The sequence below is a fragment of the Castor canadensis genome, chromosome 15 (assembly GCF_047511655.1).
Source record: "Castor canadensis chromosome 15, mCasCan1.hap1v2, whole genome shotgun sequence".
Lineage (NCBI taxonomy): Eukaryota > Metazoa > Chordata > Mammalia > Rodentia > Castoridae > Castor > Castor canadensis.
In genome coordinates, this window is record NC_133400.1 from 34,267,785 (window position 1) to 34,293,848 (window position 26,064).

General features: G+C 34.7%; 1 protein-coding gene across 9 annotated transcripts in view; it reads right to left on the bottom strand.

Moving 5' to 3' along the window:
- The window catches only part of Cyld (CYLD lysine 63 deubiquitinase), a 56,067-nt gene extending 30,232 nt beyond the window's left edge, over positions 1–25,835 (bottom strand). For 2 of the 9 annotated variants that reach the window (XM_074056009.1, XM_074056008.1), the window contains exons 1-5: positions 25,496–25,715; positions 25,064–25,142; positions 18,429–19,081; positions 16,943–17,245; positions 14,449–14,554 (exon numbers count right to left, since the gene is read on the bottom strand). In XM_074056009.1, the coding sequence (XP_073912110.1) occupies positions 14,449–14,554; positions 16,943–17,245; positions 18,429–18,932 (913 nt within the window). In that variant the 5' untranslated portion in view covers positions 18,933–19,081; positions 25,064–25,142; positions 25,496–25,715. Of the gene's footprint in view, positions 1–14,448; positions 14,555–16,942; positions 17,246–18,428; positions 19,082–25,063; positions 25,143–25,495; positions 25,716–25,739 lie in introns of those variants that run through there. The other 7 variants (XM_020184157.2, XM_020184156.2, XM_074056010.1 and 4 more) reach the window with 7 other exon arrangements.
- Positions 25,836–26,064: the final 229 nt, after the last annotated feature.

A 26,064-nucleotide genomic window follows, 5' to 3' on the forward strand; every position in this document is an offset into this window, starting at 1 on the left:
TGGGTAGGAATATGGATCATTGTTAGGAATGCAATAATGAGGAACATGCATTTATTTTTAAAAACACATGTATGTTAAGAATAATATAGATGTGTATACAAACACACATAAACAGGAAAAACATGGAGAATTACACATAAATTAGTAATGCAAAAAGCTGGGGACACACAATATTTTTTAAGAAAACACTGTTAACCTCTCTTTGGAATATAGTTGTAATAAATGTGTTTTTTATACAAAGATCATTCTAACCATTAAAAGCTAGTAACATTCATAGGACATTAATAAGTACTGATCAAATAAAGGTAGATGAGTCAGTATGGAAAATCTTTCCCTTCAGAAGTTCAATAACACATCCATGAAGTTTAATATGACACTTAGGAATCATGCCTGATAAAGCTATATATCACCAAAAATGGTACCCACCCACAGGAGATTTTTGAGGACAAAAAGAAAAAAACTAGGGAAATTTTTGCATTTTAAACACAAAAAAACATACCAAATTAATTGTATGTAAAAAATGCTCGGTATCTTTTTTTCCATGGCTGGAGGAGGGGTATATATCATTAAACATCTCAAAATATGATCAAATGGAATATTGGAATGTTATTTTAATTAAAAATCATACTGACTTTTCATGATTTTAACAAATGATATTGTAAAAGAAGTGGTATTTACAAATACTTTTATGATTTTACCATTCAGATATCTGTAAATGTCACCTATGACAGCTACTGTGGAAGAAAAAGCTTGTCACTAGAAAAGGTTCTCAAATTATAGCAGATAAGCTGACTAAAGATAATGCTCACTATAACTGTAATTAACTGCACATAACTCCATTTGAAAAGAGACATCCACATATATACCATAACACATGTATGTTACACAAAGGTTCTCCCCTTGTTAGGCTGTGAAGGCAGCTGAGTGGTATGAGCCAAACATAGAGCCAAATGAATGAGGCAAGACACCAGCTCTGCTAGTGATGCTGTGTGGGGTGGGAGTGGAGTCCAAAGATTGGAATGTGAGCTGGAAGGCACTGGAATTGGAAACTGAAGCTATCTTCTGCCAAAGGCATTGTCTGGGAGGGGGTCAAAAATCAACTTTGAGGAATAGGACATGTAACAGGATTCTGTGCAGATAAAGGGTCATGCACCACAGCTACCTTGCCCTCTACAACAATTACATACCAAATATATGTTTATGATCCAAAATCACTTGGATCACAAAGCAAAGCCTTCTGACTTAAATAAATGTTAAAAGGTTATCAACTTAGGAAAAGGTAAATATGGGAGAGTAAACAAAGAAGGAATAAATTCAGTAAACAATTTTGTAAGATTAAAATGATCCTAATTAAAGATGGCAAGATATGTCCACTAAACCATGCACACAAAAATGTACCCTATTCATAATAAGCAAAAGCTGGAAACAATCCACTGTACAGAAGAATGGATAAACAAATGTCTGTTCATTCGCATTACACAGCAATAAAAAATGAATAAATTACTGGCAAACATAAGAATATGAACACTGTGTTGGGCAAAAAACAAAAAACCAGACCTAAAGTATACATAATATATACACAGCAGGATTACATTCAAAATAATAAAATCAGTAGATTATTTGCTGCTCTTTTTGATTTAATCAGAAAAAGAAAAATCCTTTGGAGAATATTGGGTTGAAAAATCATTAACAATAAAACAGTGAAGAAGTTATATTATTAACCAAAAGAAATGTCTGTGAATTTGAATGACCCATTAAATTTAGAGAAATTGCTTAATTGACCTACTACTTGACATCATCACTCACAGAGCATAATTCAGAGCCAAAAGAATGAAAGAAACCTAAATGCTCATTCATAGGGAATTGGTTTAAAAAGTTATGGTACATTCATAAAATGAAATAAGATATAATAATTTAAATAAAAGAGTAAATATGCAATTTATGTGCTGATACGAAATGATTTTCATCTCTACTGTTAACTTAAAAAGATAAAGTAGATGTATGTTTCCCTATTCCTCTTGCTAAGTAGAACTACATAGTCTAGACATAATATGTAAAGCAAATAGTAGAAGACCCTGAAAGGGAAGAAGAGAGGGTAGACCCAAGGAATGACATGGTAGAGGTTTCCCTGCATTTTCTTCTTGCCTCATATATCGTCCAGACTTAGAGCTGCAGAAGCCAGCAACCTAGAAATGTTCATAGACACAGACAAAACAAAGCCCCAACAAAAATCAGCTCTCTCTAGTCAAAGGACATCAATTCTCCCCAAAGTTGCATATAAGCTTAATGCAATTTTCATAAAATCTCAAGATTTTGTGGAGATGTACACAAAATTATTCTGAAGTATATATGGAGAGGGAAAAAACCTAGAATAGCTAAAAGAATAAACTTATGAAGAATCAATTTCCTATTTGTACTACCTACTATTATATTTAGCTACAGTAATTGAGACTATGTGGTATTGACAGTGGGTATTAACACAAAAATCAGCTGAACAGAATCAAGACCATGTAACAGAACCAGACAAATAGTCCAACTGATTTTTAATAAAAGTACAAAAGCAATCCAATGGAAGAAAGATAGCCTTTTCAACAAATGGTGCTGGAACAACAGATATCCGCAGGTTTAAAATGAAAGAACTTCTATTTAAGTTTCACTCCTTTGAAAAAAATAATTCAATATGGATCATGAACTTAAATATAAAATGTAAAACTATGAAACTTTAAAATTAAAAAAAGAGAGAAAGAGGATGCAAAGAAAATTCCAAATATTGCTACTGGGAGAATAAAATGGTGCAGCCACTTTGGAAAATAATCTGGCAGTTTCACAAATGACTAAAAATATAGAATTACCATATGTTGGAGCAGTACCACTCCTAGGCAAATACCCAAGAGAAATGAAAATGTATGTCCATAGAAAAACCTGTACATGAATGTTCATGGCAGCATTTTTGTAACAGTCAAAAACTAGAAGCAATCCAAATGTCCATCAGCTGATGAACAGGTAAACAAAATATGGTTTATCCATTCACTGGAATGCTATTCAGCCACAAAAAGGACCTGAGTACCCCTCATTCAAGCTGCAAGATGAAAAGATTATGCTTAGGTAAAACAGGCCAGTCACAAAAGTCCACATTTTTTATTCCATTTATACAAAGTCTTCAGAATAGGCAAATCTATAGAAAGCAGATTAATGTTTGCTTAAGGAGGCAATAGGGAGTAATAGTAAAGGGTTTCTATTTGAGTTGATAAAAAAAGAATCATTGAACTAAATAGTGGTGTTATGTGCACAACATTGTAAACTTACTTAACATCACTGAACTGAATGATATATGAGTTATATTTCATTTTTTTAAACTTAAGAGAAAATCTTCCAAATCTAGAGCTAGACAATAGTTGTTAAACAAGACACCAAAAGTTTGAACCATAAAAGGAAAATTTTATGAATTTGACTTCACCAGAATCAAAATCTTTTCCTTTGTTAAGGACCCTATTAAAAGAATGAAAAAGGTTGGGCGCAATATAATCTAGCTACTCAGGAAGCAGAGATCAAGAGGACTGTGGTTTGAGATCAGCTGAGGCATAAAGTTCATGAAACTATCTCCATCAATAAAACCTTGCATAGTGGTTCATGCCTGGCATTCCAGCTACATGGGAAGCATAACAGGAAGATGGAGGTCCAGGTTGGACATAAACGTGGAACCCTATTCAAAATATAACTAAAGCAAAAAGGGCTAGGAGACATGGCTCAAGTAGTACAGTGCCTGCCTAGCAAGCACAAGACCCGGAGTTCAAATCCTAGCACCACAAAAAAAATAAAAGAAAATATTTGCAAATCACACATCCAACAAAGGATTAGTATAGATAAAGAATTCTTAAAAGAGCAACAATTCAATTAGAACCTGGTCAAAACAGCCGAAGAGACATTTTACTAAAGAAGATAAACAATAAACAGATGGCAATAAGCACATGAAAAGATGTTCAGCATCATGAGCTGAAACTCAAATTAAAACCACAATAAGCTACCACCATACATCTCTCAGAATAGCTAAAATTACAATTAGGATGTGGCAAAGCTATCATTCATATATTGCCAGTGATCATGTGAAATAGTACTGTCACCTTGGAAAACAGTGTAACAGTTTCTTTAAAAACTAACCATGCAAATATCCTATATCTTGCAATTACTTACCTGAACATTCATGCCAGAGAAATGAAGATTTGTGTTCACTTAAAAACCTGACATAAATGCTTGTAAAAGCATCATTTACAGTGGCCCAAAACTAGAAACAAGCTGGATGTACTTCAGTGAGCAAATCATTAAACAGTACTACATCCATAACAAGGACTATTAGCCATAAAAAGGAAAAAAAAAAAAAAAACATTGAACAACATGAACAAATCTCCAGAGACTTACTCTGAGTAAAAAGAGCCAATCCCAAAAAGGCTACATCCCATACAATTCCATTTACATAACATTCCTAAAATGTCAAACTTAAGAGAAATGGAGAACAGTTTATTGGTCGTCAGAAGTCAAGAAAGGGTGGGAGTAGGAGGGAAGTAGTGTGGTAATGAAAGGGCAATGTAAGGGATTCTTGTGCTGATAGGAATGTTTGCATCATGACCACACTGTACCAATACCCTGGCTGTGTTACTGTACTAGTTATATAAGATGTTACCGTTGGAACAAACTAACTAAAGGGTAAAATAGGTGCTTTCTCTAATCTATCATAATCTCAAATATTTGAAAATCATGTATCTGATAAAGGGCTTATATTTGGAATTCATAAGTAATTCCTAAACCTCAATAATAAAAAAACAGAAAATTGTCAAAAGATTTATACAGATACTATATGAAGGAAGATATACAGATGACAAACAAACATATGAAAAAATGGTTGACATCATTGGTCACTAGTAAAATGCAAATTAAACCACAATTGGCTTTATATACCCATTACAAAACTAAAATTTAGAAGACAGACCATAGCAAGTGCTAGCAAGGGATGAGGAGGAACTGAACTCTTGTACACTGCTTCTGAGAATGCAAAATAGTACTACTTTGGAAAATATTATGGCAGGTTTGGGAAATATTTTTAAAGTTAAACAATCACCTACAATGGTAACAGCCATGTCACAACTAGATGTGACTCAAAAACAATGAAAACATATGTCCATACAAAGACTTGTACATGAATTTTCATGCAGTATTGCTTATAATAGTCAAAACTGGAAACAACCCAAATGTCCATCAGCAAGTAAATGGATAAACAAACTGGAATACTTCTCAGAAATAAAAAGACATTAGAGACCAATCAGAAAGTAATTAGGTTGAGTAAAATAAGCCAAACCAAAAAAATATATCACAGGTTTTTCTACTTATATAAAATTCTGGAAAATGTGGACAAATGTATAGTGAAAGAAAGATCAGTAGATGCGTGAGTTGGGGGGTGGAGGGGCAGAGGCAGAGGGAGGGATGCCAAAATGCATACTTTGGAGTGATGAGTATGTTCACCATATTGATTGTAGTCATGGTCTCATGAGTATACACATATACCAAAACTTACCATATCACATACTTTAAATATGTGCATGTGCAGTCTACTGTATATCAATTCTATCACTATAAAGCTGTTAATTATTTTTAAAGAAGGCTCATGAAGTGTAAACACATGCAAATATTATATAACACAAAGAAAAAACTGATCAATAAGAACACAAAAGGAAATGAAGTAGTTGGTATCAATGTAGGAAGGAAAGTTCCCATTAAATGCCTTTTTAAAATTCTGTGTAGGTGATTGTACTACACAGTTTAAAATAAAAAAAAATAAATAGCATTATACTACTAACCCCACAACTAAAAGACAGAGATGGAGCTTGAAAAGAAGAAATATATTATTTAGGGGTGGCACTAATTGATATGCTTCATCACAACTTCAAGAACCTGAACATAATGTCAAATTAGATATATTCACGTTTTAAACATTAGGAACATCAATGAAGAGAGGAAAATTTTTAGCATATTTCAGATTCCTGCATCTTTCCAGCTAAGGTATACAAAAGGCAACAGTAACAAGCAATTGACTAAAAAGAATTATTTCCTAATCTCACCAGCTGTTCCACTGCTCAAAAAAAGAATCTTCCTTCAATACTGGAAATATTAATTTTGGCCCACAAATGAAGGTAATTGGGCAAGAAAAAGAAACTAAGGAATTACAGGAGACACTGTGATTCTTTTTCCCCTCAAGAAAAGAGTGTTAATGATGACATGAAATATAGATGAGACTCATTCAAATAAACTAAATTAATTTTCATTTAAACAACTTTACTTTTTAAACTGTATTTGCAAGCTTTATTTTGTTGGCAAATAAGTGTAATTTCTGTATTATGCTATAAAAGCTGGTATCATTCTTAATTATCTCCTATTCAGGGTTTATGAATATCAAGCTTTAAAAGAAAGGAAAAAAAACAGTCTTCTTTTCCTTTTTCATCAGTGCTGTGAGCCAGCAATAACGTCAATGACAACCAGGGATCTGGAAGATTCCTGCGTGCCTGACAAGTGACTCCCGAGAGAGTCATATAACCAATTTTCATTATCTTAATGCTATACCAATATTTAAATACATTATAATTGTAAGTGTTTTTAAGATAAATACTACTAGAGAAGAATTCCTTGTCAGGTTATGTTAAATCCTATCACAGGAAAAACAGATATGGTAGCTTTTTCTTTTCTCTTTAATTATACTGCAGACCCCAACATAATTTACATTTCAAACCAAATTGAAAGGTAGAAAAAAATATAGAGAAAGAAATATAGCTATAGTGGGTGGGAGGAAAAGCACTCCAAATCTTTGTTCTACAACAGACTGAGAAAAACACAATCAATTATACATAAGTGAACTTCACAGTTCAGGTATCTTCTTCTTAAATGATAATACTAAATTAATGATTTCCCCCTCTCAACTTACTCAATATAATGAAGTATATGCAGTTGTAAAATGAGTAATTCAAAGAAATGCAATAAAGGTAGATAAAAAGGTCAGTTACATTCAATCTAAAATGCCATAAGGTTTTGAACTTTCAACAGTACCCTTTAGACATTTCCCACCTCTAGAAAAAAAAAAAACTTCAAAAGGAAATTCCCAAACATATTTGATTTGCTACATGATTATGGAGAAACACTGTTGGCCAGAATTGGCTATCCCTGCAAGAATACTTAAACAATGAAAGAAAACATTCCACAAGGCATTCCTCATCACCATCCAACAAATTAGCATTATAAAATTAGGATAACTCCCATAATTTGTTTAGGATGAGATGCCTCAACTCAGCTCTACTGACATTTTGGACCAGATAATTCTTTGCTGTGTGGGGCTGCCCTGTGCATTATAGGATACTTAGTAGCATCTCTGATCTCTATTCACTAGACACCAGAATACATACCAGTGGTACCCAACCACCTCAGATGTGACCATCAAAAATGTCTCTGGACATTCCAAATGTCCCCTGGACGCAAAATCATCCCAGGTTAACAACTACAGGCTTGGATCTAAAAGGATCTTCTTATAAAGGTTTTGTACTAATGCTTTAAAAACACCCTTAAAAATTTAACAATTACCCAGTGAAAATAATACATTTCAAATAACAAAAAACTGTAAAAATAAAATGCACAATAATCATATTACTATGCCTGCCTAGGGAAATCCTCCCCTTTTTGAATAAATGTCTTTATATTCTAAAATGTATAACTGCTTTGATAGTGTAAGTTCTTACTAGAACATTCATCTTATAGACAATAGATACAGACTTTAATAAAATGTGAAACACAATTAACTGCAGCACTGTGGAGTGAAAAAAAAAAAAGCAGACAGATTACAACAGGACTCAAAATTTGGAAGGAAGGAACAGTACAGAGATACAATCCAAAGCTGCTCAACATACAAAAACAAGAGAGGGAGGGAGGGAAGGAGGAAGCAAGGAAGGAAAGAAGGAAAATAAAATTGTGACCTGTTCTCAAAAGAAAAAGTCATAATGGTTACTAATACAGATGATTCTGATGTTGGAATTAAGTGGGTAAGGAAAATATGCTCATTGTAAAAGAGAATAAAGAAAATCTCTGATCAAAGAAATTAACACAATTTAAACAAAGAACCAAATAAAAAGTTTTAAAAATAGTTTGAAAAAAATTAAAAATACAGCATCTGAAAATATTCATTGGATGATGCTATGGGGTTTGGATAAGGTTTGAGTGCATCCCCTAAGATTAATATGCTAAAAGTATGGTCCCTAGGATGGCAGTACAAGATAGCAGAACCTTTAAGAGGTGAGGCCTCATGGAAGGGGAATAAGTCACTGAGGGTATCACAATCAAAAGGGATTAATGCTGATTTCATGAAGTGAGTTCTTTCCAGAGCAAGCTACTATAAAAAGAATAAGGTGCTCTATGGTTTCCATCTTGCCATGTGATCTACCCTCACAAGCATTCTCACCATGATGCCATCCTCCCTGAGACCCTTACCAGAGGCAGAACCAATGGGGTCACCCAATCTTGGATTTTCAGTCTCCAAAACTGTTAGCTACATAAACATATTTTCCTTATAAAGTATCCAGCCTCAGGTATTTTATCATAGCAAAAGAAATGACTAAGATACATGGGCTACACTGAACACAATGAGGAAAGAGTCAAGTTGAAGCTAGAACAACAGAAATTATCTGCAGAAGGAAAAAAATTAGTAGAACCACAAGGATTTGAGAGACAATATCAAAAACTCTAACATAAATCTAAATGAAGTAGAAAATGAGAGAACACAGAACAGAAAAAGTATTTGACAAAATACTGGCTAAAGTTTGTTCCAATCTTGTTAAAAAATATAGGCTTACCAATCCCAGTTTAGCAAACCCCAAGCAAGGTAAATATGAAGAAAATTACAGTATGTGGATCATAGTTCAACTGCTATAAACAGAATATAAACTTCAACATGTCTAGAGGTAAACAACAAGTAGATTAGTGATTGTTTATGACTGACGAGGATGACAGTTTATGTGAGTGATACCTAAAAATATAGTTTCTGTATAGGGAGATGAAAATGTTCTAAAATTGACTGTATTAATACCTTATCTGAAAATACACCAAAATACTTAAAGTGAGAAGATTTTCAATATGTGAATAAGTTCACCATAACTTTTTTTTTTCTCAACTCTATAGCCCAGGCTAGCCTTGAGCTAATGATCTTCCCACTTTTGATGTTTTACTTTGTAGTGTGTCAAAATGCAAGCAAGCCTTTCAGAGAAAAATGTTTTACTAAAACAAGATTAAATGAATGAAAAGAAACACAATGTTCAATTATTAGAAGTTTTATAATAGAAATGTCAGTTCTCCTCAAATTGGTCTATAATTTAGCTACAATTCCAATTAAAATTACAACAGAACTCTTATAATATTTGAGACACCAATAGTTAAAGTTATAATGAAGACAGCCAATAATATAGCCCACATACTCGTTAAGAACAAAAACAAAAAGGGAAATGTATTCTCACAATGGGCAAGCCTTCTTTTTTCTTAAAGTTTTGTTTTGTTTTTCTTTGGCAGGTAATGGGGTTTGAACTCAGGGTTTTGTGCTTGCTAGGCAGGCACTCTACCACTTGAGCCAAGCCACCAGCACTCCCTCATCCTTGGCAAAACTTCTAAAGCCCCAACAATGAAGTTCAAAAGGCCTTAATGTAGAGAAAAGACAGAGCCCAGACTCTAGAGACCCATATATACATATGTAGAAAATTCTTTATGCACACCAAGTTTGGCAGACCAAACTGGGTATTTTTACTCATACCTCCTATCTACACAATATCAAATATAGGTACATCACAGACTTAAATGTGAAAAGCAAAACTATCAAACCTTCAGAAGACAATGTTGAATAGGAAAATTCAGAATCGTTATGAGAGGAGACTAGCACTACTGACATTAAAACAAACTTAAAGAATAACTCAAAACAATGTGGTACCAATATAAGGGTATACAGAACAAAAAAATCCCAAAAGATACCAAAGTACATATGGGAATTTAGTAAGATCAAAGTAGCATCTCAAACCACAAGAGAAAAGATGGATTTTTAATGAATAATATTAGGTCAACAAGTACTTGTCTTGGGTGAAAAAACAAAGAAACTAAATTGGATCCATATTCTGCATCATATAACACATAAAATAAAAATGAATGAAGGATGTATATACAAAAAATAAAAATATAAGAGTATTAAAAGTAAATGAAGGAAATTCCTTTATAATCTTGTAGTCTCTCAAAATCCAAAATATAAACAATTGATAAACTCAATTGCACAAAAATTTTTAAATCCTGCATGACAAAAACATCATAAGCAAAGTCAAAAGATACTATTTAAGTGAAATATGCCAGATACAAAGGACAAACATTATATTATTCCACTTATATTTGGTGTCAAAAATAGGCAAATTTATAAAGAAAGTAGAAAACAGAAATTTCTGAGGTGGGGAGAGGGAAGAAAGGGTATTATTTCTTAATGGTATTGAATTTCTGTTTGAGATAATGAAAGAAGGGCAGAAATAGTGGTGATGGTTGCACATTAAGTATACTTAATGCCACTGAATTGTATACTTAAAATCATTAAATGATAAATATTTTACACAATAAAAATTAATGAGGTTAGCCAGATAAACAAATAGTGAAGGAAAAAAAAAGACAAATGACAAATGGGGTAAAGGAACAGAACATTCACACCTCATATCACAGAAGAGTTGTACATCCTAACACATAAAGAAAAAAAACCAGTATCAAATTAAATTAACAACAGATCTGAATGGACAAAAAGAGAACCAGAAATTGCCCTTAGTCACATGAAAAGGTGTCAACATCACTTATCAGAAAAATGTAACCTAAAACTATATTGGAATATATTTTTCACTTATTGGATTAAGCTGTAAGAAGTTACCTTTCTATTCTACTGGTATAAATATCAATTGTTATATTCATTACTGGTTGTGATTAGCAGTATCACAACACTACAAATGCATGTACTCCTTAAGAAATAACCCTATTTCTGGGAATTAATATTCTAGTACATATTGGAAATATGTATGCAAAAGACTACTACTACAGCGTTGTTTAGAACAGTAAAAAGTTAGAAACAATCCAACTATCAATCAATAAGAAAGTGATTAAATTATGGAATTATCTTCCATACAACGGAAAAAAAACAAGAACAACCTCTCTATTCAGATATACAAAGAGCTCCAAGACATAAAGTTAAGAGAATAAAGCAAGAGGCAGAATAGTGTATTTAGTATGCTTTTTGTATTATAGAAACGAATGGAAAAAAGAATGTATGTTTATGTTGCATAAAGAAACTTTGGAAATATATTTAAAAACTAATAAAACTAGTTACCAGTGGGAAGTAAAGAATAAGTGGGGGGCAACTGGAATATATGGAATAAAAAATGGAAACAAAATATCTTACTGCATTTTTCTTTTTATTTGATATATGTGAGTTTATTTGACATTAAAATTATTTTTATAATTTGATGGGGGTTTTGACATTAGCCAAAACTCAAATGATTCAATGTATATTACACATATGACTTTTATCTCAAATGAAAAAAATCTTAAATGCTTAACTCTAGCTAATCTAGAGTGCTAAACTACTTAGAAGGAAATGCTTTGCTGTCTGTAACTTACTCTGAAATGCATTAAAAATAAAGTGGATTAGTGCATGGATACTCATAAAGTATAGTAAAATGTTAACTGTAGGATGTAGGTAGGAGGTACAATGTTCAATATAAAATTCTTTAAACTTTTCTGTATGTTTGAAATTTCAAAATAAAATGTTAAAAATATTTCATGAAAATTTAAAAAATAAGGAATTCTAAATCAATAAACAACTCAACAGAAAAATAAGCAGAATGCAATACTGATAGTTGTACCAGTCTCCTTCTGGGGCCCCTGGCTTCTACTGTCTTTATAGTCCACTCTTCGCACGTAGTCATAGCATCATTTAAAAGTGGAAAGTAGGGTAAGCTGTCTTTGCTCAAAACTCACCTATGGTTCCATCTCCCGACGAGTAAAAACCAAGAATACATCCAATATCCCAGTTGGCCCTATCTGTGCCAGCTCTCCCCCACAGTCTGCTGCAATCACAAGGAACTCTTGATATTGCTCAAGCTGACTGCATCCTTGGACCCTGGCTTGGAATCTGTGTGCTCAGTACCCAATTTCCTTCATGTCATGAGCTCAATGTCTTATTAGAGAGGTCCACTGGGACTACCATTTCTGAAATAGAAAAACCCACCCCTTCCAGCCCTGCACTCCCTTCCCCTCATCACCATCTAAGTGACCACACATTTTACTTATTTATTGTCTGTCTCCACTCACTAGAAGAATTTTTATCTGCTTCCTACTGTATCCCCAACATCTAAAAGAAGCCTATGTAGGAGCTTAAAAATGTCTGAATGAATAGCCTTTTATATTTTATAATACTGTTTTTTAAGCAATAAGCACTCATTGTAATATCAAGAAGAATTCTAATTTATAAAACCATAAATTGTTTCATCTCTACATGCATGAAAAAGTAAATTAAATGTCATCACTAGATAAAACATGAAGCACATATATGCTTTCCCTCGAATATAAACCATTTGCTTCCAAAGGGAAGCAAAGAAGTAGCTAGGTATGCAATCTGCAAGAAATTAAAAATTGATTTTAAAGAAATTAAGAAAGCAAAGTAGGTCAGAATTTTTCAAAGCAAAATTGAAATAAAGCTATCATTTGAATTCCATAGCTCCAACTAAATTAATGTGCTCTTGCTCTAAAACTAAAAAGAAGCGGTATGAAAAGCATTTCCTACTTCTGTAAAACAAACATTTATGACTTGCCACATCAACAGGGGAGCAAGAAGGGTACACAGTGCAGTCTAGACAGACCCCTAAATTCATCTTTCATTTTTACAAGACAAGAACCTGGGCACCTGAAATGACCTACAGGAAACCCAATAGTGCTCTGTGTCAAAAGTAACAACAATGGGAAACACTAGAAGAAACAATTTAGTTTGCCTGCTCAGCTGTGATCCTTGCTACAGTGAAAATTCATCTTTTATAGAATTAGAGGCAAAATACATCTCCATGGAAACAAAATTCCCTAGTATGTGAAACTGAGAAATATGGTTTTCTATGCAGAGTTTTATATCATCTGAATACACATAGGATTTGGGGGTTGAGGAAGGGCGGTAATAAAAAAGAACACAACTTAAAAAATTAGACAGGTCTAGATTTGAATTCTGGTTCAATCTCTTATTTTGACTTTGGGCAATCTTAGCCCTATTTGAGCTTCAGTTTTTTATCAGCGAAATGGGGACCATTAAGACCTACCTTATAAGCTTGTAAAGAATGTATAAAATAGGCTTGGCATGGTGGGACATTCCTGTAATAACAGCTATTTGGGAGGGAGGATGGTAGTCAGAGGCCTGTCTGGGCAAAAATGCAAGACCCTATCCAAAAAATAAACTAAAAGCAAAAGGACTGGCATGGTTCACGTGGTAAGAGCCTTTACCTAGCATGTGCAAGGCCCTGAGTTCAATCCCCACTACTGCCAAAAACAAACAAAAAGAATATAAAAAAGTACAAATCATCTAATTCAGGGCCTGGTATATTTGCAGGTTTGGGGGCATTTTAGTTATAGCTGCAGAATGCTCAGTATCAACATCATCTTTGATTACCTCTGTTACCTTTACTGTACTAGCCTATCACTAGGAATTCTACTAACAGCAGCGGATGATACTATTGATGTTGCCATCACTAGGAATCAGTCCATTACCTCATAGCAGTCACTGAGTGCTACTTGTTACAAAATAAAAGGTTCTCAGGAATTTTTTGCCTGGAGTGTAGCTTAGTAGTAAAGTGTTTGATTAACATGTGCAAGGCTCTGAGTTCTATCCACAGTACCACAAAAAAAGTGAAATTGAATAATCTGTTTCTTACTACAGTCATAAGGCATGATCAATGAAACACTTTCAAAACTAGAAAGGATCTCAGAAGTCATTCAACAAGAATTCTGTCCACAGTGGATTAGATTAGATGAGATGACCAATTTCTGATTAAAGGTTTCTAGTTTAAAACAAGCTCTTACTCCATCAGGTAACAGTTTATCATATTTAACTTATAATTATTGGAAAGGGCTTTTTTCTCCATTACAATGGCTAGCAGAGGGAAAAGTGAAAGATAATGTATAAATGTTATCCCATACTTACATACTTCTGGAAATGAAAATCTTTATTGCTTTCATTTGGGGGTAAGAAAGGATATTCTATTTTATAACAACGCTACAATATAAAAGCCAAATTCAGAAAATGTACCTTGAATTGTATATTTACAGTCTCCTAACAAAATATATGTTAGAAACTCTGCCTTACAAATATAGAAAACATACCTGGGATGATATCATTGATATGCAAGAGAACTGTACTCTCAACACTTGCAAAACTACAAAGCTGTACTCCATCAAATCTTCCATCCCAGTTGCCAATAGGGTTATCCTAAAAATTACATAATAAAATAAACTTTAAAACTCTCCTTGATAAAATATAAATATTAAAGTCTGTATTTTCCACAAAAAGACCCTCCAAAATATTTTACATTGGTAAATTTTAACTATTTTACCTTAAAAAATGAAAACATATTAGAAATAATTACCAAAGTAATAAGGCTTTGGGATTTTTGTTTTGTTTTTTGAAAAATAAGAACCAAGAATAATCAAGTTACAGCAAACCCACAGATAAACAAGGAATCAAATCTGTTTTTCATACTTTACTGAACAATAAATACTGAATAAATAAATACTAGTCAATGGAATAACACTTATCTGAGATTTAAAAAGACATTGTTTCCATAGGAAAATTTGCTAGTAATACATTATTTTACCCAGAAACCTGCCCCTCAAAGCTGATCACATCTTTATATTCGCTGAGGACCTATTTAATTTGAACTATGGTATTCCTTTCTGGACCACAGAAAGTCTATTTTTCAAGGTGCTCTTTTGTCATTTATGGGTACACAAGAATTTCCTTCAAAAGTGGTGATTTTCCTATTTAAATAATTTATATTTCAATGTAGCACCAAGTGTACAAAGCTGTTCGTGGATAAAACTAATAGATGGGCCAACTGGAAAATTTCCCTAAGCGCCAATGTGTATATACTGAAATGTCCCTGGAAACAAGGTATGAAGAAAGGTGTACTAGGCAGAAATTTCCTCTTAAGGAGCCTACAAGGAGTGTTTACACTGCATGCCTACACAAGCCAAATGGTGCACGGACAGAGCAGGGAGAAGAGCTTCAGGCAAACATTTAGCTATGCTGCCAGGGCTAAACAGGAGGATCCCTTGACTACCATCTAAGGAAGGGAAGACCTGAACAGCTCTTGCCAAGTTTGGAGTTTGGGCCAAAGGACCTGAAGCAAGGGGAGACTAACCCCAGTGACTAGTGGCCCTCTTTCTCCAATCTTTCCCCCACCCAGTCCACAATTTCTCCTCTAAAATATTGAATTAATATTAAAGATTTTAATAAGTTTTTAAAAGTTCTTGATTATTGGCTATACTGAGGGATCCACATGTTCTACTCTGGCTCTAACTTTACATGTGAGTTCAACAAACACTTATTTAGCACCTAAGTACTATCAAATACAATTTCCAAACACAAGATGACAGAAATGTTACAACATTCACACTATACCAAAATATTCAGATTATACCTGAATAGATTAAAATTATTACTAAAACCTTCCTCACAGCAAGTACAAGTCTATTACTCACATCCTCTCCTAAAACATCCTATTTAATAATTCTATATAAATCTCCTTCTTTATATCTAATAAATTTTTGCCCATATTTTCAATATATAATAAAAATATTCTCATCTTTTTTCTCTCATGCTCTTAATGCCACAAATGGAATTCAGTATGCCACAATGGGAAGTATTCATTATTAACAAGTACGGTTATAAGGTAACATTAAAAATGAGTGACACAAAAGGGTGAATACCATATGATTCCACTTCTTTAAGGTACCTAGCACAGGCAAATTCACAGGCATTATGTAGAGTAGTAGTTAACAGTGGGTGAGGAAGGTGAACAGAATTTATTTAATAAATACAGAGTTTCAGTTTGGAATGATGAAAAAGTTCTGGAGATAAGAGAGTGATGACAGGAGAATGAGAATACACTTAGTGACACTGAACTGTACCCTTAAAAATGGGTAAAATGGTAAATTTTACATTACATGTATTTTACCACAATAAGAAAAACATTTTTAAAGAAAGATATCCTATGGGAATTGTCTATTCCTCAAACTTTCCTCTACTCAGGCACTTTCTGTAAATGATTTATTTATAAAATTTTAATATATTTTAAATTTTAAAATTATATTAAAATATTTAAAATTAAAAATTTAAATATATTAATATATATAAAATTTAATATATAAATACATATACATGTGCATAAATATATACATTAAAAACCTCACTAGAATCAGACTAGTCAATAAAATTTTACAAAATATACTAGAGGACAAGCATATATTATAAAAAGAACCTTTCAAAATAAAAATAAGGCATCACATAATGTAGTGTATTTGGTGGGGTTTTTTAACTTGATTTTATTCTTATTGTTTTGTTGCTTTTTGTCTACTTGTCAGCTGTAATATGAAAAATTTAAAGATTAATTTGATTATTCATACTGGAAAAAAAGTAATTTTATATATAGACTCCTGTCCTATTTCAAGGTTCTTTTACCAAAGATAAACTAGAACATGTTCTTTAAAGTACACCAAATTAGTCTACTTTAAATATTTAAAGTATAAATTTGTACCTAAATTGGTCATAAAACTAATACATATATTCAAATGATAATACAATCCAAAATTTTCTTACCATGTCCACACCAACAAAATATCCCAAGCTTTCTTTTCCTGGCAAAACATCACAGAATATCACTGTTCCAGATTCTATAGTTTCTCCAACCTTCAAAGAAACTCTGGAGTTGATTTCCAAAGGAGGAAGTTCAACCTGCATTGTGTCCACTGGACCTGCATAATCACTTTCCAGCCCATTGTCATCATCTTCTATAATTTCTAGCTTGTCCAGCGCAACAAACACTCCACAATCTTCATCACACTGAAAAAGCTGTTTCCCTTGATATACCCCATCAGTGAAACCTTGACCACGACCTTCTTCCTAAAAGAGAGATTTAAAAAACTAAGCTAAATATAGAAAGATTACACACAGGAAAAAGGATCCATACAGGGGTTTCAGGGTAATTACTTTGGAAAAGTTCTAAATAACTCCTTATAATAAGAAATATAATGACTAGCAGTTGCTGTTAGATATAAGATGTTTAAAACATAAGGAAGAAGCTGAAATAAAATTACCTGATAATTTCAAGTCATAATTCTCTTACAAGAGTTAGGCTGAAATCTCCAATGTGAGTCTAACATTATTTTGTCAAAAAAAATTTTACCTTAAATTAACAACATTAGCTCCATTTAATGACCATTGTGCTAAATCCCGTATCAGTGTATTACAAAAACACACAAGTCAGAGGAAGAAGTAGAATTAGAGAAGTTAAGTAGATAGGTTAAGTAACCTGGCAACCTAGATAGAAACTGACATAACTGTTCACCAAATCCTCAATTGTTTCACTGCTTGAAAAATTAAATCAAGAAAAAATAAGGCATGAAATTCTATTCACCAGAATATCAAAATGTAATTGACATTTAAACTTTTGAGAATTTATATTCAGTTTGGAAACATTTACAGAGTTCTTGGCTCTGATTCAGTATAGTAAGTTCCAAGATGATTTTCACATATATAGTCAGAGATAATTATAAGCAAGGCTAAATTGCTGCAACTTATTAAAAATCTTATATATAAACTCATTACTTAACAGCATACATTAAGAAGAAATGAGAAAACTATACATGAAGTCACACTATAACAATTTCTGAAATGGTTAATCATAATTGGTAAAGCTAACTTTTAATAGAGGCAATGTTAAAATTTCTAAAACCTGAAAATCCATGATAACTATCTATGTTCCTAATGTAATAGGCAGTTTTAAAGTTTTCAAGCATCATCTTTACATCATCTCAATTCATCATTAAAAAGTAAATCCTGGGTTCAGAGGTAGGTCAGTGGAAGAGTGCCTGCTTTGCATATGTCAGGCCCTAGATTCCAATTCCAATACCACCAGAACAGTTACAACAAAAAAAATCCTGTGGTTCATGAATATTAAAAATTACAGAAGACTTCTGGGAAAGCCTATTTTGTGTTTGAAGGGGAAAGATTACATATATGATATAAATACATTTGTACAAATACACATACACACAAAAACACTAAAATGGTTTATTGAACTTACCAGCAATTCTACTCCAAAGAATATTCCTGACACTGTCCTCTCTGCTAGTAAAGGTCCTCTGAAGCGCACAACTCCTGGAAATTTCTCTTCCCCGGATCTCAACTGTACTTTTACAGGGCAGCCCACATCTACCTGGAGGCCTTTAGTTAGTCGGCTTCTGTTTTTAAACAGAATGAGCCTCTCTTCACAGTTGGTAATTGCCAACAGTAACTCTGTGAATTTTTCATTTATTTCTACAACATCCTTTTCATCAACAAAGAGAACTGCATGAGGTTGCTCTAGGATTTTTAATCCAATCTGATTTTTCTTGCCTTTTGCAGAAGGAATCCTTGAATGTCCCACAGAGCGGTCTTGGATATACTGTCCTATACTCCCCTTGGGTACTTTAAGGAGCTTTTGTGTCTGTTTGTCTGTGATACTGCATTCTTGAAGAAGCAAATAAAAAATCCGCTCTTCCCAATAGGGTGAAGTAACTTTTTCTTGGCTCCATATGCCTGAACTCATTGTGACAGTAACTTCAGAACATTAACTCAAAAAAGGGAGCCACTAGTAAATTTGTTGTAAAATCATAAAAGATAAACTCACTGGCAGTCCCAAAGCATGTTTTTAGCAATTTGGTGTCCATGCTGTAAAAAGACAGCAAATCAAAATGCCTGTGAACAAGCAAAAACAAACTTTAGACTTCATTCTTCACGAACTTAAATTAAGGTTAAAGACTTTTTAAAATATCATTTGACTACTAAATATACACACACACACACACACACACACAAATGAAGTATTTCCAAAAATATCTAAAAGGGCTAAAAAGACAGATATAACTTATATCTACTATAACTATGCATGTTTAAAGAAATCCAATGGTAAAGTGCCTTCAAAAATAACACAATAATAATTTTTTCCAAGGCTCTGAAATTTATAAAATCAGACTTTAGAAAAATTTTAAAAGTTACCATCATATACAGTCTGACATTTTTTAAAACTTGAAAAATGGATTCTGAGTAGCTTAATAGATAAGCTAGTAAGTTTGAATAAAACATATATAATCTTATAAATAAAAAGGCAATGATTTCTGAACACATAGTTTAAATTAAAGTTACACCATTTAGTGAACATCTTTTATCAATAAAAATATAATATCACACTATGAAATGTTAACCACAAGTCATTTATCTGCATGCTCTATTTTGATAATGGAACATTTTATTTCTGACTCAATTTCATTCTTCTTAATCTTGTACATTTTGTTCTTAGACAAATGTTAGCCATATTAATCATAGCTATCATTTAATTTCTCATAATCATGAATACCCGGTATTATAATCTGATTATATTAAAGGTGTTTGAAATAAATCAATTTGTACCATCAAAACTTGAACTATGTAACAAAGAACTATAATTGCAGTATAGTGACATTAAATCAACAGATTTAAATGAAATATAATGCGTTTTTACCACAATTTGAACTATTCAAGGAAGGAATATACAAAAAACTCTTTGTCAGTTTCAAACTTTCATTTTTACAAAAGTAATCCTTCAAAACTAAGTAGCCTATTTTAACTAATGGTTGAAAACTATACAGTTTCATTCATGCAAAAATTTAGAACTTCATTATTTTCAGCAATTGTTTTGCTGAAATTAATAGCTCCTATGTAATCTGTCACGGGAATATGGACATTTATTTACTTCTAAATATAGTTCTTATTTCATCCTTCTTTGAGATGAAGATATCTATTTCCATTCTTGTGGTTAATGGCAGCAATTGATAGCACTATCATATTTACCCATTTTATCCTTGCAATGAAAAATAAACACATCTACAACTAAAGAACCAAACTTGAAGTTTAATCACTTAACTTAATAATGAAAGAATCTGGCAAATTTCTTTTAGAAAGTATTGTTAAGGTGATGAGGTATTCTAGCATGGTAAAGTTTTTACAAGTCTGTCCCTCTACAAGCTAAAATGAGAAGCACAAGTTACCCCAAGATAGGCTGAGCCTGGTGTGCTTTCAAACCAACATTACTGAAGTACATGTGCAACAGTTAGTGAGGACAAAGGCAAAGGTAGCCTGAAGTGCTTCTCTTTCTTTTTTTTCTTTTTCTGTAATGTGCTTGCTTTAATTCCACTTGAGGGCACTGTCTACTTCAGCAGGATTGGAATCAATTTATATGTGTCACTTACATAAGATACCTGCGGACACCTCAATCCCGGCACCACTTAAACAAAACCCCATCAAAGGAGTACTCAAGCAGCTACCCAGCCCTTTAATTTGACTCTGCACCTTCAAAGTACCTAAGGGAAGTATCTGGAGGTTTTGACTAAAATACCTTTAAAATGTCAGCATTGTTTCAACAAAGAAATTGTTTTGTTTTCTTGGTCACTGCATCATCATTAGGAATATCAATTACTCTGTGTGACTCTCATAGTAATGGAAGGCTGTTTGTTTCTTTGTTAAAGGACCTTATAACACCCCTCTGGCTCTCCTGCTGACTTTCTATAGATCTACAGTCTATATTCTTTCTTGCAATCAGCCATTTTCTGTGGTTGCATTTGACTCCTTTTGCAGCCTTATTGCTTTCCAATTTACTACTTTTAATCAGTTCTAAGAAGCTAGATGATAAGATATGCTTATGTGTTTAAAAAAGCAAAACCACAATAACAAAAAGGAAGACATAAACTTTGGAAGAGTCTTGAGAAGTAAAGTAGATAGGCATTATTACAATATTGCTTCCAGAAGTAGAAGTTGTCAAAAAGCAATGACAGTGAGCTGTTTTAGTTCCCTTTAAAATATATTTAAATTTGGGGGGGGGAATTTTTTTAAGGGTAACAATTCTATTTTCAAAAGAAATTCTCTTTAAAAATTACTAAAATGGCTTTCTTAAAATGTTAAAATTGACTTCCTTGAAATTTAGTAATTACATGCCACAAACTCCTACTCTATTGGTTCTCTAGCTCAACAATTCATGTCACAATCTAAAGTAAAAACTACTGGTGCTAATAAAATATTGGCAAAACAAAATTACTATATATAATGTATCAGGATACTATATCTTAAATGAATTTGATTATAAGATTGCTTTTTGAAACTCTTTTAAGGGAGATAATACACAGTAAAACCTGATATAACTACTTGGCTTATAAAAAGGTTGAAGGCAGTGCAATAGTTTTCAAGCAATTTTTAAAGTGACTTACACAGAGCAGTAAGTTTCCGCTAATTTGCAATAGCACCCGTGGAATGAGCTTAGATTCAATAATAGGACGGGTCACATTAGAGAACTAGAACAGCCAAAGCAAAGGTCATAAAATATTTAAAAAGCAATATCCAAAAATAAAAACCATGTGGCCTTTCCTCATTTAGAAAGAATACATTTAGGACTGAAGGAGTGGCTCAAACAGTAAAGCACCTGCTTTGCAAGCATGAAGCCCTGAGTTCAAATACTAGAACCCAACAAAAAAAATAATAAAAGAAGAAGAAAGACTACATTAAGAATAAGCTTGGAGCTCTCATATTCATATTCATAAATCAAGTCTCTTCATTGCAACTGTCAGAGAAAGTTGAATGGGGAACTTCATGGCTTCAGTGTAGGGATGTATACAATGGTAAATTTAATAATCATTAATATTCTCAAAATACCAGTATTCACAACAGAAATATGCTACTACTATTTCTTCCCACTGTAGTAATAAATATAATGCCAACATTCTTCTTTCACTGCAATATGCACAATAGTTGAAGCATTAAGAACACTAAGCAGGGGGTTGGGGATTTAGCTCAGTGGAAGAGCGCTTGCCTGGCTCTTCCACTCTTTTCTCTCAGTGCAAGGCCCTGAGTTCGGTCCCCAGCACCGAAAAAAAAAAAAAAAAGGAAAAAATAGAAAAAAAAAGCAAAAACAACAACAAAAAAAAGACAAAAAAAAAAAAAAAACACTAAGCAGTAAAAACTGACTCAAGACAAAATATTAAGAGCCTGGGCAAAGTGGCCTACATCTGTAATCCTAGCTACTCAGAAGGTAGAGAAAAGAGGATTCTCAAGTTCAAGTCCAGCCTAGGCAAAAGGTAGTGAGATGCTGTCTCAAAACAAAATTTTAGAGAGAAGGCCAGATGAGGGCATAGTTCAAAAGGTAGAGTAATTGCATAGCATGCAAAAGGCACTGCATTCAATCCCAGTACCACAAAAAAGAGAAAGAATATAAAGGGAAATATTTAAATCACACTATAAGTGAGTTCCAGGAAGGTGGGACAATGTTAGATACTGAAAAACTACAGGAGCCATGATGACTGTCTACAAGTCATTCCATTTTACCAAGCTTCTGCCAGTAAGTACAGGTCATGAGAGCAGTGAAACACAAGGAAAAAGAAACGTGGCCAAATTCAAAACAGGGGTGGGAAATCAGTGTGAAGGGAAAATTTTCCATTTGTGGACCCTTATTACTTTGCAGGTGGAATCATTTTAAGGGTAAGTACATCACAAGTGACTCATCTAAATACTATTTTACTGAAGGCTGGTTAATTGAGTTATCATGAATATCCTGATAATTACTGTAAGTACTGAATGAAGATCACCAGAGTTGGAATATACTAGTACTACAACTGTTCACCCTAAAACCCTGATGAACAGAAGACCTCTCTTTGGAAGACACTGAAGATAAGCAAACAATTCACTGTCACAGAGATTTGAAATCATACCCGGTAATCTGAGTTTGTTGATGGTTGTATTAAAATAAAACCATTCAACCAAAATAAGGGTTAAAGAATATAAATATTGACCAGTTCCCTATCATTAAAATAGAAAGGAGATGATTAAGAAATAAGTGTCACACACATAATACAAATGATCATTAGCTACATAAAACTGACAACAGTTAGCTGATCTAGAAGATACAATGTCATTTTGATGCTTAAGTTACCAGGTTGCACCATTCATAAGAATCTCACAAAGAGATGTAATCCAAGAACTTTTGGCATCTCCTGGATATCATATTGGTCTAAAACCCATAGGAAGCTCCATAAATCAAAATAAAAATTACAATACTAAAATTCTGTCCCTGACCACAAATGGCAAACAGGTAGGAAGGACGACATGAACACCCAAGAAAAAACACATGTGAGTCCTTTTCCTAATGCTTCTAAATAGCTAGAATGATTATCATTCTTAAGAAAGAACATCTCCCACTAAAAGAACAAGTTGTTATACTCCTAAAGAGCTAAATAGAAATGTAGAGATTCAGGATCAGGAAAAAGATAGTTGGTTTTAATTTTCCTTACAAATTAACTTATAACACAAGAACACAGTCCCTAAAACAATTGGGACTTAGATAGTTAGAAATTTAAAAATTCTGACTCAAGCATCTGCATGTTTGTGTCAGAATTAAAAGGAACATTGCTGTATCACTACAGTTAAACCAACCCACTCCATTCCTAAACTGTGAAATTCCCAAATCATTCTTTGTACCTCCAGGGCCCAGACCAGAAACTTCATTAAGCCAGCAGTGATAAACAAAAGCCAAAATGCCATTGCCTTATACTGTTTAAGTGATTAACAGCATCTTTCAGGTTACCAAAAAAAAAAAAAAGACTGAAGAGTTGGGAGCATTTAATGATTAAATCCTCTAGACAAATCAGTTCATGATCAAGTTTTACACTACTTGTTACATACACACGTAGAAATAAGGAAAACTTCACAATGATGAAATCAAGTTGTTTTGAGGTTCATTTGAAACTAGCTTCCTAGACTCTCATACCATGTATGATGTTTATAAATTGTGCATAAACAATATAAATCCCCTGACAAATCTAAGATCATACTGTGAAAATCAGGAACAAAACACTAATACGTAGTTTGATGAATAAGACAATTACTCCCTTCTCATATTAAAGACTTCCTTATATCAAATAAAACCCACAGTTTAGTCCTGCCAGACCACAGAAATCATTGCTGCTTAATGTCTGATGTTTTATATAACAAGTGCCCTGCTTTATCAGCATCTCACAAAAGTTACCACCCAAACGAGGCTTCTTTGCAAGCATGTCTTGAAATTCAGCAGCAGAACATTAGAGAATGTTGTGGGTATTATAAGCATTCAGAACACTTGAACTTCAACAAAAATTTCCAGCAACTCGTTTTCTCCTAAAACTGTTCTAGAGCACATCCACCCACCACCCAGTGGGGAAGGAGGCTAAATTCTTAGGGCTATTCAACCTACTTAGGGACAAGGGGGTGTGCAGGAAACCGGTGTTTGAATGCACGCCCTCTTGAGGCTTGGATTTTCTCTGGGAGCCAATGATTGCAAAATGAGCAATCTTACTAAGATCCCTAATCAGCCACCATTCAAAAGCAAGGTAAGAATGCTCCTTAGCTGAGCTAAGGAGACAACTTTCCAGGGAAAATTAGGGACAGGAGGGTGGCAGGGATGACGGGGGTTGGGAGACTGCAAGACCACAGGCTTGGTGGCTGGAAGATGACAACCACCCTAAAACATGCAAATGCCAAGGGATGGCATTATTCCTACGTGAATAACCGGGCAGCTGACCAGCTGAGCTCCACACTCAACAACATCACCTTCCATCAAGAACACGGTTTCCCCCGGGGCTGTTAAGGAAAATAAAACGAAAACCAGAAAGGAAGGACGAATACCTGGCTCGAAAGGGCACACCTTTCACCTACGGAGCTCCGAGTTGTCGTGCGAAACCATCCTCACCCTGGAAGGAGGAAACTGAAAGAAAAAGCAGAACGCGCCATTAAGGCGACCAGAACCCCGACTGCTCTCCCTGGAAGGGAGCCACAAACGCCCCCAAAACGGCCCAGGCATACGCCCCAAAGCACGGACATAAGATACTGGCCCTCGGTGCCAACTGGAGCCCTCGAGAGCCAGCCAGCGGCCCGTGCCTCAGTTTCCCCATCTGCAAAAGGGGGCCAAAGAGGGAGACTGAGTTCTGCGCCACTCCCACCCCGAGCCCCCTCTTTCCAGGGGTCCCGGCAGCGGCGACCCAGCTCCCACGACTCAGGACCCTTCCCGGAAGGCTCTGGGGGTGGGGAAGCCCGAGCTGACGTCAGCGAGCTCAGTACCCCGCGGGCCCGGCAGAGGTCCGGCGAGCCGGGACAACTAACGGGCAGGTGCCGAGGCCCGATGGTCTCCGCGGCGGCCAGAGGATCCCCAAGGCCTGGGAAGCCTGGGGGCACCTGGACGCCCGCCGCTCGTCAGCAACACACTTAGTCACGTCGGGCTGCGAGGCGACGCCCCTTGCCCTGCCTCCCTAGCCCGCGTCCCGGCTCGGCCCCGGAGCCCCACACCCACCGCCCTAGTATTTACCTTAGACGCGCGGCCCCGGCGCAACCGAACCTGCTACCTGGGCCCGCCCCCACTTGCCCCGCCTCCTAACTACCCGAAGGGCGGAGGGAGGGTGCGGGGGCGGACGGGACAACCGCCGCACTGACCAATCGTAGCCAGAGTTGAGTTCCCACTGGCCTCTTGATTGGCTCTTCCTATGACAGACCTTCCTCCAATGGCTGCCAACGTGACGCCGGCTGAGGGACTTTCCGCTCTGTCAAGCTCGGTGGAGCCAAAGGGAAAGCGGAGGGGAGGGGCGGAGAAGAGCTGGGGGGGTGGGGGGAACGGACGGGGGACAGCAAGCCCT